Source organism: Rhinoderma darwinii, chromosome 1 (genome assembly GCF_050947455.1).
Source record: "Rhinoderma darwinii isolate aRhiDar2 chromosome 1, aRhiDar2.hap1, whole genome shotgun sequence".
Taxonomy (NCBI): domain Eukaryota; kingdom Metazoa; phylum Chordata; class Amphibia; order Anura; family Rhinodermatidae; genus Rhinoderma; species Rhinoderma darwinii.
Genome location: NC_134687.1, coordinates 265,525,735 through 265,544,723, shown reverse-complemented (window position 1 = coordinate 265,544,723; position 18,989 = coordinate 265,525,735). Strand labels below are relative to the sequence as shown.

Below are 18,989 nucleotides of genomic sequence, written 5' to 3'. Positions count from 1 at the left end.
GCTTGTGTTTTAGTCCACGAGCGCAGTAGGGCCACATGTGGGACATTTCTAAAAACTGCAGAATCTGGACAATACATATTTAGTAGTGTTTCTCTGCTAAAACCTTCTGTGTTAGAGAAAAAAAATGAATAAAATTGAAATTCCTCAAGAAAAAAGAAATTTGCAAAGTTCACCTCCACTTTGCTTTAATTCCTGTGAAATGCCTGAAGGGTTAAAAAACTTTCTAAATGCTGTTTTGAATACTTTGAGGGGTCTAGTTTTTAAAATGGGGTGTTTTATCAGGGTTTTCTAATACATAGGCCGCTCAAAGCCACTTCAGAACTGAACAGGTACCTTAAATAAAAGGCATTTGACATTTTCTTAAAAATATGAGAAATTGCTGTTTATGTTCTAAGCCTTGTAACGTCCAAGAAAAATAAAAGAATGTTCAAAAAACGATGCCAATCTAAAGTAGACATATGGGAAATGTGAACTAGTGACTAGTGTGGGTGGTATAACCGTCTGTTTTACAAGCAGATGCATTTAAATTCTGAAAAATGCAATTTTTTCAAAATTTTCTCTAAATTTTGCAATTTTTCACCAATAAACACTGAATATATCGACCAAATTTTACCACGATCATGAAGCCCAATGTGTCACGAGAAAACAATCTCAGAATCGCTTGGGTAGGTTTAAGCATTCCCACGTTATTACCACATAAAGTGAAATATGTCAGATTTGAAAAATGGGCTCTGAGCCTTAAGGCCAAAACAAGGCTGCGTCCTTAAGGGGTTAATTTACCCATTAGGCGTCTATGGGGGACAGTGTCAAATGCCTTTGCAAAGTCCAAAAACACTAAATCCACAGCGGCCCCTCTGTCTAGACTTCTGCTCACCTCTTCATAAAAACAGAATAGGTTAGTTTGACAACTTCTGTCCTTAGTAAAACCGTGCTGGCTGTCACTTATAATACTATTTATTGTCACATAATCCTGTATATAGTCCCTCAATAGCCCCTCAAACATTTTCCCCATGATGGATGTTAAGCTTACTGGTCTATAATTACCTGGGGAAGACCTAGAGCCCTTTTTGAAAATAGGCACCACATTTGCCCTGCGCCAGTCCCTTGGCACTATACCAGTCACTAGAGATTCTCTGAATATTATGAAAAGGGGGACAGAAATAACTGAACTAAGCTCTTTAAGAATTCTAGGGTGTAACCCATCTGGTCCCGGGACCTTGTGCACATTTATTTTATTTAATATAGCTTGGACCATCTCTACATTCATCCAATTCAGTATATCAACTGATATATTAACAGCACTGGCACCGGCTACATCAGCTGCTCCTTCTTCAGTTGTATATACAGAGCTAAAGAATCCATTTAGTAACTCTGCCTTCTCTTGATCCCCTGTGATCAACTCCCCATTACCATTATCTAGGGGTCCTACATGTTCAGACCTGGGCTTTTTTGCATTTATATGCTTGAAGAATTTTTTAGGATTTGTTTTACTATCCTTGGCCACCTGCCTTTCATTTTGTATTTTTGCTAATTTTATTACATTTTTACAGATTTTATTAAGCTCTTTATATTTTACAAAGGCTACAGCTGTACCCTCAGATTTGTATTTTTTAAATGCCCATTTTTTGTCATGTATTGCCCCTTTCACAGAAGGTGTAAGCCATGTGGGGTTTAATTTGAGTCGTTTATACTTGTTACCTATAGGAATACATTTTGCACTATAATAACTCAAAGTAGATTTGAAAATCTCCCATTTATCATTTGTTCCATTATTTGACATTAGTTCTTCCCAGTCTATATCCTGAATTGCCGCCCTCATCCTGGGGAAATTGGCTTTCTTAAAATTAAATGTTTTTGCCCTCCCAGCCTGCGTTTGTTTTTTCACAGTATAGGTAAAATGTAACTATATTGTGATCACTGTTACCGAGGTTTTCACGAACATTGACATTCCCAACAAGATCTGCATTATTAGAAATGACCAGATCCAACAGAGCTTCACCTCTAGTCGGGTCTTGCACAAACTGGCCCATAAAATTTTCCTGCAACAGGTTGAGGAAATGTCTCCCCTTTGCAGTTGAAGCTGAACCATGACACCAATTAATATCCCGGAAATTAAAATCTCCCATTATCACTACAGTACCCGCCTGTGCAGCCTGCTCCATCTGTTTATATATCTGACCTTCCATCTCCTCAGTTATATTGGGGGGGTCTATAGATTACACCAAAAGTAATTTTTCAGTGTTTACCTCCCTTTCTAGTTCCACCCACAAGGTTTCAACCTCCTCACATATGGACAGCGATGTCTAGAGCTTCCCCAGAGCTGGACAAGGATGTCAGGAGCACAGCTGGAGTCCCAGTAGGAGCGCTAGTAGCACTCTGCCCAGGACTCCAGCTCTGGGGTTGCCCCTGACATCTCTGTCAATATATGAACAGTGATGTCAGGAGCAGAGCTAGAATCCCAGGTAGAGTACTGGAAGTGGCTCTGCTCCGGGACTCCAGCTCTGGGCAAGCCCCTGACATCACTGTCCATATATGGACACTGATGTCAGTTGCTTCCCCAGAGTTCCGGAGCAGAGCCTATACTAGTGCTCCGCTCTGGGACACTGGCTCTGGGGTTGCCCCTGACATCACGTTCCGGTCCAGGAGGATCCCCTGACGTCACTGTGTATGAACAGTGACATTAGGGGCTCCTCCAACAGAGGAATCCCTGGCCAAAGCGTCGGCAACGCTCTGGCTGGGGATTCCACTCCTAGAGGGAGCCCACATGGAGCTATCTACAGGATGTGTCTGTGGCACTATCCACAAGGGGTGTATTTGGCATTATCTACAGAGGGCATTGTGGCAGCATCTACAGAGGGCACTGTGGCAGCGTCTACAGAGGGCACTTTGGCAGCATCTACAGAGGGCATTGTGGTAGCATCTACAGAGGGCACTGTGGCATTATCTACAGAGGACACTGTGGCAGCATCTATAGAGGGCACTGTGGCAGCATCTACAGAGAGCACTGTGGCAGCAACTACAGAGGGCACTGTGGCAGCATCTACAGAGGGAACTGTGGCATTATCTACAGAGGGCACTGTGGCATTATCTACAGAGGGCACTGTGACATTATCTACAGAGGGCACTGTGGCAGTATCTACAGAGGGCACTGTGGCAGTGTCTATAGAGGGCTCTGTGGCACGATCTAAAAAGGGGCTGCCTAATTTTGACATTTGTTTGTCTGCCAAACGTTGCCAACTGAGCCGCTGGACTGCATTTAGCGACACTTAAACTGTAAAACTGGATTGTTGAAATAAGCACGTGGAGAACTCTCGCAATTTCCGGTAAGTTTAAACCTAGCGCTATTATTATAGTAATGTAGTATTATTATTATAGTAATATAGTTTAATAGTAGTTCAAATAACTAATTAACAATAATTTTGTAATGTATCAAATTTGAAAGTAATGCGGCCCGTCAACTTCACATTTTTTCTATATGTGGCCCACTTACCCGGCCGAGTTTGAGACCCCTAATATAGAAGATGGGATTAATAGCACTATTTCTATTTTTGCAGATGGCACCAAGCTATGTAGTAATGTTGTCTATGGAAGATGTTCGTGAATTGCAAGCGAATTTAAAGGGAATGTGTTGCCAGAAAAACATGTTTTTTTTTTTTTAATTAAACATTTAGTGTGTGGGTGATTAAACATTGTTCAAATTTTTTTTATTTTTTTCACGAGTCAGGAAATATTATAAATTAATTCTAATTTATAATATTTCCCATTTCTGGTCACTAGATGGAGCTATTCCCAAAATTGCAGCATTGCAAAATTGGGTAAAAAGCCCTCGCTCTAGTGAGCTCTCAGCATCCCCCCCTCCTTTATCCTGGCTAGTGCCGGGATAAACGAGGGGTTTGAACGGTGTAACCTCCTACACTGTGTGTCGCCATTTTTTGAGCTAACACACAGTGTAGTAGGTTTACATACAGTAGTAAACACACACAAACACGAACATACATTGAAATCTCTTACCTGCTCCTGCCGCCGCGGCTCCCTCCGGCCCGTCCGCTCCGTCTGCTGCCGCTGGTCCAAGTGCACAAGTCCGGAAGCCGCGACCGGAAGTAGTAATATTACTGTCCGGCCGCGACTTCCGGTCCACAGGAAAATGGCGCCGGACGGCGCCAATTTCAAATTGGACTGTGTGGGAGCGGCGCATGCGCAGTACCCACACAGACGCCGTACACACAAGTGAATGGGACGGGAGCCGTTCGCAGTCCCTATGGGACTGTGGCTGCCGTATTCCATGTCTGTATGTGTCGTTAATCGACACATACAGAAATGGAACAAAAAATGGCAGCCCCCATAGGGAAGAAAAAGTGTAAAAATAAGAAAAAGTAAAACACAAACACACAAATAAATATAAACGTTTTTAATAAAGCACTAACATCTTTAACATATAAAAAAATAATTTGTGATGACACTGTTCCTTTAAACAAACTAAGTGTTTGGGCGTCCAGTTGGCAAATGAGGTTTAATGTAGATAAATGTAAAGCTATGCACCTGGGTACGAACAACCTGCATGCATCATATGTCCTAGGGGGAGCTACACTGGGGGAGTCACTTGTTGAGAAGTATCTGGGTGTACTTGTAAATCATAAACTATAAAACAGTATGCAATGTCAATCAGCTGCTTCAAGGGCCAGCAAGATATTGTGGTGTATTAAAAGAGGCATGGACTCGCGGGACAGGGATGTAATATTACCACTTTACAAAGCATTAGTAAGGCCTCATCTAGAATATGCAGTTCAGTTCTGGGCTCCAGTTCATAGAAAGGATGCTCTGGAGTTAGAAAAAATACAAAGAAGAGCAACGAAGCTAATAAGGGGCATGGAGAATCTAAGTTATGAGGAAAGATTAAAAGAACTAAACCTATTTAGCCTTGAAAAAAGACGACTAAGGGGGGACATGATTAACTTATATAAATATATTAATGGCACATACAAAAAATATGGTGAAATCCTGTTCCATGTAAAACCCCCTCAAAAAACAAGGGGGCACTCCCTCCGTCTGAAAAAGGTTCAACCTGCAGAGGCGACATGCCTTTTTTACTGTGAGAACTGTGAATTTATGGAATAGTCTACCGCAGGAGCTGGTCACAGCAGGGACAGTAGATGGCTTTAAAAAAGGCTTAGATAATTTCATAGAGCAATAAAAATAGAGGTTTTATGTGTAGAAATTTTTTACTTTCTTTTCCCATCCCTTGGTTGAACTTGATGGACATGTGTCTTTTTTCAACCGTACGAACTATGAACTATGTAACTATGTGAGTGTCTATATATGTCTCTGTGTATGTGTATATATTTCTGAGTGTGTGCATCTACTACATTATCTGTACTCAGGGAGTTATCACTGTATTATATGTGGTGTTACATAGGACTGCAGGTAACACTACTCCACTATTTGTACTGAGAGGGTTATCACTGTGTGTTATCTGTGGCGATACATAGGAATACAGGTAACATCTACTACATTATGTGTACTCAGAGATTTATCACTGTGTTTTCTGTGGTGTTACATAGGACTGCAGGTAACACTACTACATTATCTGTACTCAGAGCTATCACTGTGTGTTATCTGTGGTTTTACATAGGAGTGCACGTAACATCTACTACATTATCTGTACTCAGAAAGTTATTACTGTGTTATCTGTGGTGTTACATAGGACTGCAGGTAACATCTACTACATAGTTACATAGTACGGTTGAAAAAAGACATATGTCCATCAAGTTCAACCAAGGGACGGGAAAAAGGGAAGGGATGAAACACAGATTCTACACATTCAAATAGGAGCTGATATTTTTTCGTTCTAGGAAATGATCTAAGCCTTTTTTAAAGTCATCTACTGTTGCTGCTGTAGCCAGCTCCTGCGGTAGGCTATTCCACTGATTCACAGTTCTCACAGTAAAGAAGGCTTGTCGCCTCTGCAGATTGAACCTTTTTTTCTCCAGACGGAGGGAGTGCCCCCTTGTCTTTTGAGGGCGTTTTATATGGAACAGGTTTTCACTATATTTCTTGTATGGGCCATTTATATATTTATATAAGTTAATCATGTTCCTCTTAGTCGTCTCTTTTCAAGGCTAAATAGGTTTAATTCTTTTAATCTTTCCTCATAACTTAGATTCTCCATGTTTTTAGTTTAGTTGCTATTCTTTGTATGTTTTCCAACTCCAGGGCATCCTTTCTATGAACTGGAGCCCAGAACTGAACTGCATATTCTAGATGAGGCCGCACTAAAGCTTTGTAAAGAGGTAATATTATATCCCCGTCCCGCGAGTCCATGCCTCTTTTAATACGCGACAATATCTTGCTGGCCTTAGAAGTAGCTGATTGACATTGTCTGTACTCATTGTCTGTTATCTGTGGTGGTACATCTACTGAGAGGCAGCCAACCAACTCACAGTCTATGCAAAGTCTATGGAAGAGGTTCGTAACACAAGGGTACCTGAGATAGTCCAGATGGCAGAGGCTCTGGTACAGATGGGGCAATATGTGGCAGATTGCACCAGATATGGCGGAGGGCACGAGGAGTTTCGGATGACACCAGATGTGGTGTATTTCAGCAGGTGTGGCAGGTTGCGCCAGACGTGGCGGACGATACTAGAAATGGCTTGTGACACAAGACGTGGTGTATTCCAGTAGGCGGCACAACACGACTCCGACACTAAACAGGCTCAGCAACAAAACACAGCACGGGATACAGGGGACAGGTAGCAGGGCACAGGAACACTGGGAGCAGGAAAACACTAAGGGACCATTTGCAAGACAGACATGGGAAAACTACAACAATGTTCAAGAAAGGAGTTGAAGTGCGGAGCCCTTTCTATAGTCCAGGGTGCTCTGGGGATAGGTTAGGGAACATTTAGAGAGTGCGTGTGCTGGCCCTTTAAAGCAGGGGACGAGCGCGCACCGTATCACACAGTCCAGGAAGGGGAAACCGTGCCAGTTGGTGTCTCCGGGGATAGAGATGGTCGTTCGCTGAAGGTGAGCGGCAGCGGTCAGTGACCACAGTCATAACAGTACTCACTGGTGTGGTTGTTGTAAGAGAATTCACCTCAAGGCAGAAGTTGTTTCCAATTGTCGTGTTTTGCCGAAACAAAATGACGAAGATAATTCTCTAAAAGTTGGTCCTCTCCACTTGATCATTGGACTGAGGATTATAGGCAGAAGAGAAGTCTAGTTCAACGTCTAGCAGTTTGCCCAGGGCTTTCTCGAACTTGGATGTAAACTGTACATCTTGGTCCGAGACAATATGTAGATGAAGTCCGTATAGCCAGAAGATGTGTGAAATAAACAGACTTGCCAGGCGAGGAGCAGATGGGAGAGAAACGATCCTCTACTACCCAGATCGTAGTACACCCAGCTGAAGGAGGAAGGTCAGTGATAAAGTCCATAGCAATATGCTGCCAAGGGGAATCAGGAACGGGCAGGAGTAGGAGCAGACCAGTAGGTGGACAAAAGTATTTTCAGGGGGAATGTCTCTAATTTGTAACAGGCTAGCGACAATAATCCTAGACGGGTCTATAATATATTGAGGAATTTCTTCAGAGTCATTAGTATCAAATGATCGAGACGGGGCGTCAGCCTTCACATTCTTATCAGCAGGAAGGAAGTTAAGCAAGAATCGAAATCTCGCGAAGAACAACGACCACCTGGCTTGGTGAGGATTTAGTAGTTGTGCTGACTGTAAGTACGTAAGATTCTTGTGGTTAGTATAAATGATAATAGGGTGAACCGCGCCCTCCAGCAAGTTACTCCATTCGTCTAATGCCAACTTGATGGCCAGTAACTCCCGATCTCCGATGGAATAGTCACGCTCTGCCGGAAAGAATAATTTTGAGAAGAAGCCACAAGCAACCATTTAGCCTTTAGAGTTCTTTTGACATAGTAGTGCTCCAGCACCATGGAATATGCGTTCCCTTACAGAAATAACTGCCAGGATGTATCAGGGTGATGGAGAACAGATGCTGAGGTGAAAGCTCTCTTGAGCTTAGTAAATGACGATTCTGCCTCTGGAGGCCAAACCTTGGCATTCACCGCCTTCTTGGTGAGGGCCGAGATTGGAGCAGTCAAAGATGAGAAGTTCTGGGTAAATTGCTGATAGAAGTTTGCGAATACCAGAAATATTTCTACGGACCAAAGTCCCTGTGGATGTGGCCACTCTAAGACAGATTTCACCTTCTCTAGGGTCATCTTGAGGCCACGGTCAGATACAATGTAGCCCAGGAAGGGCAGATAGTTTCTCTCGAACACACATTTCTCAATTTTAGCATATAGGCGATTCTCTTTTAACCATGACAGAACATGGCAAATGTGCTTCCGATGTGTCATCAAATCAGGTGAGTAAACCAGGATGTCGTCCAAATAGACCACTACACAGACATACAGCAGATCCTGAAAAATGTAATTGACTAATTCCTGGAACACAGCTGGTATTCGTAATAGCCGTCTCGGATGTTAAATGCGGTTTTCCATTCGTCTCCTTTGCAGATACAGATCAAGTTATATGCTTTGCGTAGATCCAGCTGTGTGAATACCTTGGCCCCAAGAATTTTATCAAAAAGTTCTGAGATGAGTGGCAGGGGATACTTATTTTTGACCGTAATTTGGTTCAGACCACGGTAGTCGATGCATGGACGAAGAGATCCGTCTTTCTTTTTCACGAAGAAGAATCCGGCTCTGGCCAGAGAGGAAGATTTCTTGATGAACCCTCTCTTGAGGTTCTCCTTAACATAGGTGGACATGGCTAGGGTTTCTGGCAGGGAAAGAGGATAAACTCACCCTCAAGGCGGTGAAGTGTCAGGGAGTAAACCAACAGGTCAGTCATAGATGCGATGAGGGGGAAGAGTCTCTGCTTCCCTCTTACTGAAGACGTCCTAAAAACTAGCATAATGGGACAGTATATCGGAGAGTGACTGAGGCAGCGGGGGCAACATAGGACGAACCTGTGGCAGGCTGCGGCTAAGGCACCTGGGCCCCCATTGGATTCCAGTCGAGAATTCCATTCGAAAACTGGGGCGTGTAGACGAAGCCAAGGCAGATCCAGCAGGACAGGCTTGATAGCTTTAGGCAGGATGAGGAAGGTAATCTGTTCCGAGTGAAGAACTCCGATTTGTAACATCAGTGGCTTAGTGATGGACACAATAGGGTCGGGCAATGGTTGTCCATTCACAGAGGGAACAGCCAGGGGTCTCTCCAGAAGAACTGTGGGTAGATGATCCACTAGATCCTGCTGGATAAAATTTACAGCTGCTCCAGAATCCAGATAGGCAGAGAAGGAGTGTGATGTCTCTCCAGAGACGATGGTCACAGGAATGGATACCTTAAGAGAGGCCTTGACATTTGGCGTCGTCCCACCTAGGATTGTCTCCCCAACCAACCCTAGGTGCTGGAGTTTTCCGGCTTTTGTGGACATTGGCGCACTAAATGGCCCTTAAGGCCACAATACAGACACAGACCTGAAGAGTGTCTGCGTTTTTTCTCCTGCTCGGACAGTCTGATTCGGTCTACCTTCATAGGCTCCATAGGTAGGGCAACAGGAGGAGACAATAGTGGTCTATGGAACGAGGGTGCCAGTCTGCAGAAACGTCTGTCCCGCCGAACCTCCAGAGCATGTTCCTGGATCCTCATGTCGACCCGGGTAGCTAACAGGATGAGAGCATCCAGGGTAGAGGGATGTTCGCGGGCTGCTAGCTCATCTTTTATGTGGGAGGACAGTCCCTGCCAAAAGGTCGCCACCAACGCCTCATTATTCCATGACAACTCTGCTGCCAGGGTACGAAAGGAGATACTCTCCTACTGTGGACCCTCTTTGCTTGAGGGTTAGTAGAAGAATGCTGCAGAGTATCTTCGTCCTGGCTCCTCGAACACAGTACAAAAAGTCTGTAAAAATAAGGCTAGGTCCAAGAATTCAGGTCACTGTCATTCCAAGATGGGGTTCGCCCATGCGAGGGCCTTGCAAGCAAGAAGGGAAATAATGAATGGGCCCTAGGGTCACCGTCATAGCGAGGAGGAGGACTCAGCGAAACTGTGGATCCGCAATGGACAGGAGTAACAGGCAGTGGAACGGTAGCAGCATCCGGAAGAGGTTCAGGGGGTTGGTCCAGTCGGGCGATGATAGAGTTTACAGCCATGTGGAGTTTATCCTGGCGTGCACGTAGGTCACGCATGTCAATTTGTATCATTTGAACTGTGGTCTTAGATTGGCCAGCGTTTTCATGGCCTGAGCGTACTGTCACGATCTAGGGGTATGTGGACCCAGTAGGCCGCTCCTCCGTAGCGGAGAGGCAGCTGACCAACTCACAGTCTATGCAAATTATTTGTAAGAGGTTCGTAACACAAGGGTACCTGAGATAGTCCAGACGGCGGCAGAGACTCTGGCACAGATTCGGCAATATGTGGTAGGTTGTGCCAGACGAAGCGGATGGCACCAGGACTGGCAGATGACACCAGATGTGGTGTATTCCAGCAGGCGTGGCAGGTTGTGCCAGACGTGATGGATGATACTAGAGATGGCAGATGCCACCAGACTTGGTATATTCCAGTAGGCGGCACAACACGACTCCAACACTAAACAGGCTCAGGAAAGAAACACAGCATGGGAGATACAGGAAACAGGTAGCAGGGCACGGGAACACTGGGAGCAGGAAAACGCTAAGGGAACATTTGCAATACAGACATGGGAAAACTACACCAATGCTCAGGCAAGGAGTGGAAGGGCGGAGTCCTTTTTATAGCCCAGGGTGTTCTGGGGATAGGTTAGGGAACTTTTATAGAGAGCGCGCGCTGGTCCTTTAGGGCCAGGGACAAGCACGCGCACACCCTATCATACAGTCCAGGACGGGGAGGCCGTGCCAGCCCAAAAAACAGTGACCCCTCCAACCCTTATAATGCTTGCCTGCTGCTATGTTGTACCTGGCTGGTTATAAAAAAAATAGGGGGGACCCCATGTTGCTTTTTTTTTAAAAAACATTCCTTCCCGGTAACCCTAGTGGCAGTACGTACGGGGTAATAATGGGGGGTTAGCCTTTTCCCCCGGCTAATACTAAATCCCACCTTAGTAATGTTGTAAATTCAGAGAGCGTCCATTACAAAGGCTAAACTAATAAAGTTAAAAGGAAACACACAGAAAAAAAAACCACACACAAACCTTGCTACCCATTTATTGAAAATAAAAAACGCCTTCATCAATGTAGTCCTAGATTTCGAAGTCCAACTGAACCTGTAAAAAAACACAAACACAAAAAAAAACATTAGTAACACGTATAAACTGAAATAAATTATTATACTTTCCTTTCCTGGGTCCAGCGCTGGAGCCACAATATCAGCGAGCTACGCTGTTTCCGTAACTTCGGGAGTTATAGGGGGCATCAGCCCTAAAAGTGTCTAGCTTCAGCTCTAAATACAGCCCTGTGTACAGACATTATCAGACATTACATAGTGACAAATCTAATAAACAATTCAAGCAAGAGGAGTGAGGAACCTGCTTGCAAGAGTTTATAATCTATCAGAGCTGTGTCTTCTAACAATTCCAGCACCTGGGCGTCGATCACATGACCATGGACAGAATTTCATACACTGGAAGTAAACAATGAAAGCTTCTACTGAATAACAACAATCATAGATTTTGAAAACCGTGAACTAGTACAGAAAGATTATTGGAACATTAAATAACTATATATTGTACATAAAATAACATTCATTTGCTGAAACTAGACAACCACTTTAATGTGTTATCTCTGATCCTGGACATTGCATCAGGAGGCCGGCTGTTAGTAAACAATGGCCTCCCGCGGTGATCACTCGGGCACAGTTTTTGTGTCCGCACCATGACCATAACATAACTGTGCGTCATGGTGGCTTAATGTAAGCAAAACCAGGACGTTCACTTACATCACGGTTCCTTAAGTGGTTAAGTATACAAATGCAAATAAAACATGGTCAGTGCATTTAGGACCCCTAAATGATGGTAACGCAGAGTTGATCACTGGGGAGCAAGAGAAGACAGAGCTACTAAATTAGGTTTTTAGCTTTGTAAACACAAAAGAAGAGCAGCTGATAAAAGTGCTATTAACACATTCATTATTATACTTAAAAGGTTTTCCGGAACTTTGATATTGATGGCCTATAGCACACTGCAGTTGAACCTCTGTACTACAAAAATAAAACGTGATTCAACCACAGTGTATAAATAAATTCTTAAAGGGGTTGTCCGTTGAATTAATATTAAAATATTCTGTTAGATCACAAAACAACATATGAATTTTTCAAATGTGTTCAATGCTGGTGAAAAGCTGCTAGTATCCTGATTTTTATTGTTCGGCCTGCACCATACAAGGAATCTGTCCACCACCCGTGTACAAGAGGATCTGGATGATGGTACTGAGCTACTGAGCATGTCTGTCCAATGACACTGAGCACATCAGGTCTAGATTTTCTTTTAAATAATGTCAATATAAAAATTTTGGAAATTTAAGTTTTTAATGTTTAACAGAGAAATGTACTATTTAATCATGGGACAACCCTTAAGATATTTATATGAAAGTTTCTCTTCGTGGATTTGTCCTGTTTTTTTCCTTGTAGCGATTTTCGGAATTGTAACAAAAGTGTTGGTCGTTTGCCACAAATATGAAAATTGTGCCAAAAACGCAGAAAAAGGAGGGTACATGCATTATTTTTTTTGCCACAATTTTAGTGTGATTATGTTTTACTGGTAAAAACCATGGTATTTACACTATGCTTTTACCGCTATGCAGTAAACATGTTGTTATTTTTTGACCATTGAGGCTCAGTATGAATGAAGGATGTGTTAACCACTATTTGTAGAATTTTGTTACTTGAAAAAAAGATTGCTCCTTGCAGAGATTGCATTAATCAACAGAACTGTAATTTGACAAGAGGTTCCAAAACATTTGCATAAGACAATATATGTATATATCATATATCTCTTATATAGATTAACTCATCTTAATTGCATAAATTATCATATTTTCATTTAACTTTGTTTTCCTTTTTTAGAGCCGAATTCGCAGAATGTGGAATGACACAGTGAGAAAGCAATCAGAGTCTTCCTTTATTACTGGAGAAATAAACAGCTCAGCTTCTCTCAACAGAGGTGAATATTGCTATGAGATTGCTTTCTTTACAGAGTTTTAAAAAAACAAAAAAAAAAAATTTGATTGCTACTATCTAGACAGAATAATGCTATTTTCACCCTATATAATTCAACAGCAACTATCGTGGTATAATATTATTATATGCAGTTTGATTCCGAACTTTAACATTGGTTTACATGTTGTAACAAAATACTGAATGTTTAGTAAAATTTAAGCATTCATAAAAAAATACACATTCAGTAAATGAGAATATATATATATTGAAGTATCAATACAAGGATGAAATAAGTACGTCTTAGACTTTAAGTGAAGCAATAACTTGGTACTTTTTTGTATGAATGCTTTGTCAGTAGTTTTCTCATTTTTATGTCGTAAGTGGTCTATGGAACATGCGATTCTAGTTGTAAAAAGAGCTTTTTTCCAGTAAAGAAGCCCCTTGGAATACGGCATGTGATGCTGCATGTCACAATTTTTGTTTAACAGTTGTAGTGGAATCCACATAAAGAAAAACACAAAAAACCTCTGTGTAAAATAAGTGGCACAGAGAGTTACAGTAGGCCTGCATAGTATGCTGTATGCTGTATTTGGAACCCAAATATGATCATAGGTTTTGAAAACTTTTGCAAAGAGCACTCGTTTGTATTTTTTAAGACATTCTTGAGATGAGATTTTTCGTTTTACTTGCATCATGAGAAGTATAATCTTAATATAAATGTAAAAGAGCAAAATGTTTAATTTGGCTGTTTAATTTGTGCATCATTATAATTCAAGGTTTACTTACAGTCCTAGATTAAACCACAGATAAAACATCTTGAAGTTTGTTTCAAATAACAAATTTATATGTGCTGTGCGAACAAAAGAGACAGATCCTTTCTTTTTCTTATTATTTCTTTATTTGTCATATCACATGTCTGTAAAGTAGTTTTCAATAATTCATCTTGCTCAATAATGTTGCTTAAAGGATTATTTCCATGTGATGGCATGAGGAAGTATATATATGCCAGCACATTGTACTAAAAAAAAAAAAAAAAAAGATTGAGAATCCCCGTATAGGATTAAAGAAAAAAAGAAAATACATTTTAACATGTAACAAAACAAGTAAACAAAAAAAAAACACAAAAGCACTTGACAAAAAATAAAATCTATTAAATATAAGTTCTGAGACATAAAATAATATAGACATCTTTCGTATCCCCACTACCGAAACCTGTAAAATTAATTTATAATATCTGTTATGGTGATCGGTGTACAGTGTAATTTTTTTTTTTAACAAAAACTGGAGCAGAATAGCTTTTCTACTTTTTTTCCTAAAATAAAAATTATTATAAATGAAACACTAATGTATATGGACAAAAAAAATTGTGCCTACATCAAGTGTAAATAATTTCATAACAAAACAAAGCTGTTATGAAATCACCAGTTCAGCAATTCCCAGGGTGGAAGTTTATGGAATTGCTATGTGATCGATTCCCCAAAAGGCTACTGGAGGCTGTCAGGAATGAGCGTGCAAATAAATTCGCAACCCCAAATCCATCACAACTCTGAGCAACAAGAATCTAAGGCTACTCTATGGTTTTCGCCAGAGCCCACTGTAAGGCAGGTTGGACTTTGCAGCATGGGACCCAGGTTGTTTTAACAGAGTTCAGTGTTGGATGGAGGTGCAATGCAGACAATACCAGAGCAGATAACAAGACAGCACGTGGGTAAACAGAAAGTCCAAATCATAAAGCTAGGGGATATCAGGGATTGCAGAGGTCAAACCCAGCCAGGAGAAGAAAGTCCAAATCAGTAAGCAAAGGGTAATCCAGAGACAAGCCGAGGTCCAGTTCCAAAAAGTGCAAATAGTCAAAGGTACAGGTTATAGTCAATAGCTTGATCAAACACATGGAAACAAGGAAAATCACAATCAAAGAAAACAGAACCAACCCAGATTTAAATACTCCACCCTTCAATCTGATAGGAAGAAAGACAGAGAAGTGGAATAGGCTCAACAACTAAATCCAGAACCACCCAGAAGCTAGACTTGTAGTCATGGTAATCTTAAAGGGATGGACGTTTCCTAACAGTACCCCCCTTTCTACGAGGGGCCACCGGACCCTTTAACCACGGTCTAGGTTTCAAAGGAAACTTCAAATGAAAGACTTTAACTAAACTAGTGAATAACAAACCAGAAAAAGAGACAAGTCACAACCAAATAAGTGGAAAAATTATAAACAATCATTATTAAAGTCCAGACGCGCGTTTCGCTGATGCTTCGTCAGGGGTTTGCGAAACGCGCATCGAGTCCAGCAGCGGTCCCCCCTCCCGGTCCTGATCTCCTGGCCATCCTTGTACTGTGTAGGTGTAGGTATATTGCCATTTATATGTTACATTTGTGTAAGACTGCACTTGCATTCTCTCCATGTATAGGTATCTATCTGTGCAAACGTACCATACCTAGCACCTGCTTAAAATTACTGATCCATGCACTTTAGCCCTTTGGGTGATCGTGTGACCAGTTTTCCATCTGGGGGACCACGCTGCTTTTATGTTCTGACTCCATCTTTTTACGAGGGCTTATGTTATTTTATTGTGTGTAGTGGTTTTTATGTGCGTTCGTGCGTCTAATTGACTTTAATAATAATTGTTTATCATTTTTATACTTATTTGGTCGTGACTTGTCTCTTTTTCTGGTTTGCTATATTAGTCAATAGGACCATTGGTACATTTTGGGGCATTGTTCGGTTTGGTAAACTAGTGAATAGACAGAAACCCAAGTTCGTTCTTCTCGCACATACCCCTTCCAGTGTACCAAGTACTGGAGAGTACCCCTGATCCTTCTGGAATCCACAATCCTCTGAACCTCAAACTCCATATCTCCTTCTAGCTGAACTGGAGGAGGTTTCTTGAGTGGATTAGATGGTGATTTTTTTTTTTTAAGGAGAGATTTGCGAAAAACGTCATGAATTTTAAAAGACAGGGGAGGAGCCAGATGAAAAGACACAGGGTTAATGACTTCAACAATTTCATATGGACCAAAAAACCTGGGAGCAAACTTACGAGACGGTAATTTCAGTTGCAGATTCTTAGTAGAAAGCTACACCTTTTGACCCACACTAAACGAAGGTCAAACAAAAAATAAAAAAGTTATGTTCATGTCCTCAAGGCCAAAATTGGCCAGGTCCTAGGGGGATTAAATACTTCTGCGCAAAGAAAAAGTGATGAAAGTGACCTCTGGTGGTTGAAGTAGTGATGAAGAGCCCTTCGCTGTTATCTCACGTTCTGTCTTCAGTTAATTTAGACAATTCGTATCCCAATAGTAGATTAAGATCTACAGGTATACCTTGTAGCATTAGCTAGGACCTCCATTACAATTATGAAAATCGCAGGATTAATCCTCAGCACCACTCATGTATTGCACCGTGCATCATATTTGCTCCAGGATCTACCATCTCTCAGCAGTATAAATTCAATAGAGTATTTGCCACTGCATCGGTTGAGGAAAACGTTATCCTTTATTGCATTACAATTCGTAGATATAGTCAAAGCAACGTTTCGGCAATACAATGGCATTTCTCATGTGCATATACCCCACCATAGTATGTACAGCCTTATTTACCTGTGGATATGGCAAAATTGTATAAGCATTGGATAAGCATGCCCCATTCTGTCATCACGACATTTACAAATACAAAAAGCTGTACTTAATACACCATTACAGAAAAAAGATGTATACATTTACAAACTCTTAAAATATACTTAAAAACTTACTGATGCGATCATGGCTGGATGAAACATGCACGCCACATAAGGGTTTAACCATTCAGGTTTGAAAGTTTCTGCATCAATACTATTACACAGAAGTTATTCTGACTCATCACTTCATTCAGTTTAAATAGGGCAAACTCCAATCCCCATTTAGCATATATCTGGATTCATAAAGCTGAACAGAATTCATTTTATTACTAGGCAACCATTATAAAGTAAAGATGTCCTGTTCCTGCCGATATGATACTTCTCCCTCAATCTCCCTGCTTAGTAGGCCCTTCCTGGTCACGTAATGAGTAACCCGTGGCATGACATCACAACGTACCATGCATCACCATCAGGCAGCCAATAAGAGGGCTCCAGTTGTTACTAGGCAAAACGCTGTCATATTCAGTACACAGCCTGAAATAGAGCTGCACATTGAGACTAAATGACAACATTAAAAAAAAACATAGATACAGCACTCCTATGTCTCTATAGGTAAACAGGAACATGCCCTTACGCTAGACCAACAGGGAAAATTTGACCTCATCCGTACAGTGACCATTAATGGACATACTTCTATAAAATGTTTAACATTTAAATGTGGCTATGGTGTGGGAGAATCTTAGCTAATAAATGGTTAAAGGAGTTATCAGTACATGATTTGTGGGGGTCCGACACCCAGGCCCCACACAGATCAGCTGCTCTGGTGCCTCTGTGCATCGGACATACATGTCGGAAGCAGTTAGCTCCGGCGACGGAATAGCGGCCGAGCTGCAGTACTGCAGCTCTGCTACTATTCAAGTGAATAGGAGCGGACCTACAGTTCTGCAGCAAGGCCGCTATGCAATGGTCGGAGCCAACAGCTTCCTGGCTCCGTCCATAGCATTATACGCCACAAGATCCGATTCCCGCAGGCCACCGGAGCGGCTTATCGGTGCGAGGTTCGGGTGTCGGATCCGCACCTATAACATACTGATGACCTATCCGGTGGATAGGTCATTAGTTGTCAGAAGCTGGACAACCCTTTTAAGCAAGATCTCCCGGGTACGATAATGACATATATGTAGATGTAAACTGCTGTTTGGGCACATTGTAGGGCTTAGAAGGGAGTGAGCACCATTTGGCTTTTGGAGCGCGCATTTGGCTTGGTAGTAGTTTGTTTTAATTTTACTGGTATTTCAGTTTATAATGTGGGGGCATACGTAAACTGTGAGGAGTACATCAGGGCATAATAGACAAGCTCTAGTTTTTATTGGTACCAAAAGTGGCAATTCTGGATTTTTTTTTTTTTTTGTCGACATTCCAGCGTGCACCATAAATTACATGTTGACCTTATTCTGCAGGGTCCATACGATTACGGTGATACCAAATTTATAACTTTTTTTTATGTTTTGCAGCTTTTGCACAATAATTAAAAATAATAAAATAAAATCATTCTGTGTCGCCATATTCTAAGAGCCATACCTTTTTTGCTTTGGGCGTCGACAAAGCTCTGTAAGGGCTTGTTTATGCAGGGTGGGCTGTAGTTTTTATTGGCACATTATGGGATAAATGTGACTTTTTAATCACTTTTATTCCATTTTTTGGGAAGAGATGTGACCTAAAAACAGCAATTCTGCTCAGTGAATTTTATATTTCGGGTTGTTACGGGCGCGGTGATACCAATTATGTATAGTTTTTTTGTTTTGTTGTTTTCCAATAATAAAAGACTTATTATGGGGAAAAAGACAATTTTTGTTTTTTACCTTGAAATCTGTATTTTTATAAATTTTTATTAACTTTTTAAACTTTTATTTAGTCCCAGTAAACTAGTTGAAGGCATAAAGCCCTGATTGCTATTCTAATACATTGCACAACCTACGTAGTGCAATGTCTTAGAGCTGTCAGTTTGACACTGTCAGCAAGCCTATTAGGACTCGCCTACGGCTTCTATACTTGGCAGACCAGGAGGCCATTGTTAGGCCTCTGGTTGCCATAGCGGTTGCGGGGGTACCATTCAGCTACAAACCCCTTAGATGTTATGGTCGCTATTGACGTAATGGTACTGTGTTTTGATAGTGCCACACAGCTCCCCTCCCAGGTAGTGCCACACAGCCCCCCTTGCAC

At 41.7% G+C, this 18,989-nt stretch overlaps 1 protein-coding gene across 8 annotated transcripts in view; it reads left to right on the top strand.

Annotated features, from left to right (window-relative positions):
- Positions 1-18,989, top strand: part of ADGRL3 (adhesion G protein-coupled receptor L3) — a 2,099,109-nt gene that overhangs the window by 1,477,482 nt on the left and 602,638 nt on the right. For all 8 annotated transcript variants that reach the window (XM_075863876.1, XM_075863871.1, XM_075863866.1 and 5 more), the window contains exon 22: positions 13,054-13,150. In XM_075863876.1, the coding sequence (XP_075719991.1) occupies positions 13,054-13,150 (97 nt within the window). The remainder of the gene's footprint in view (positions 1-13,053; positions 13,151-18,989) is intronic.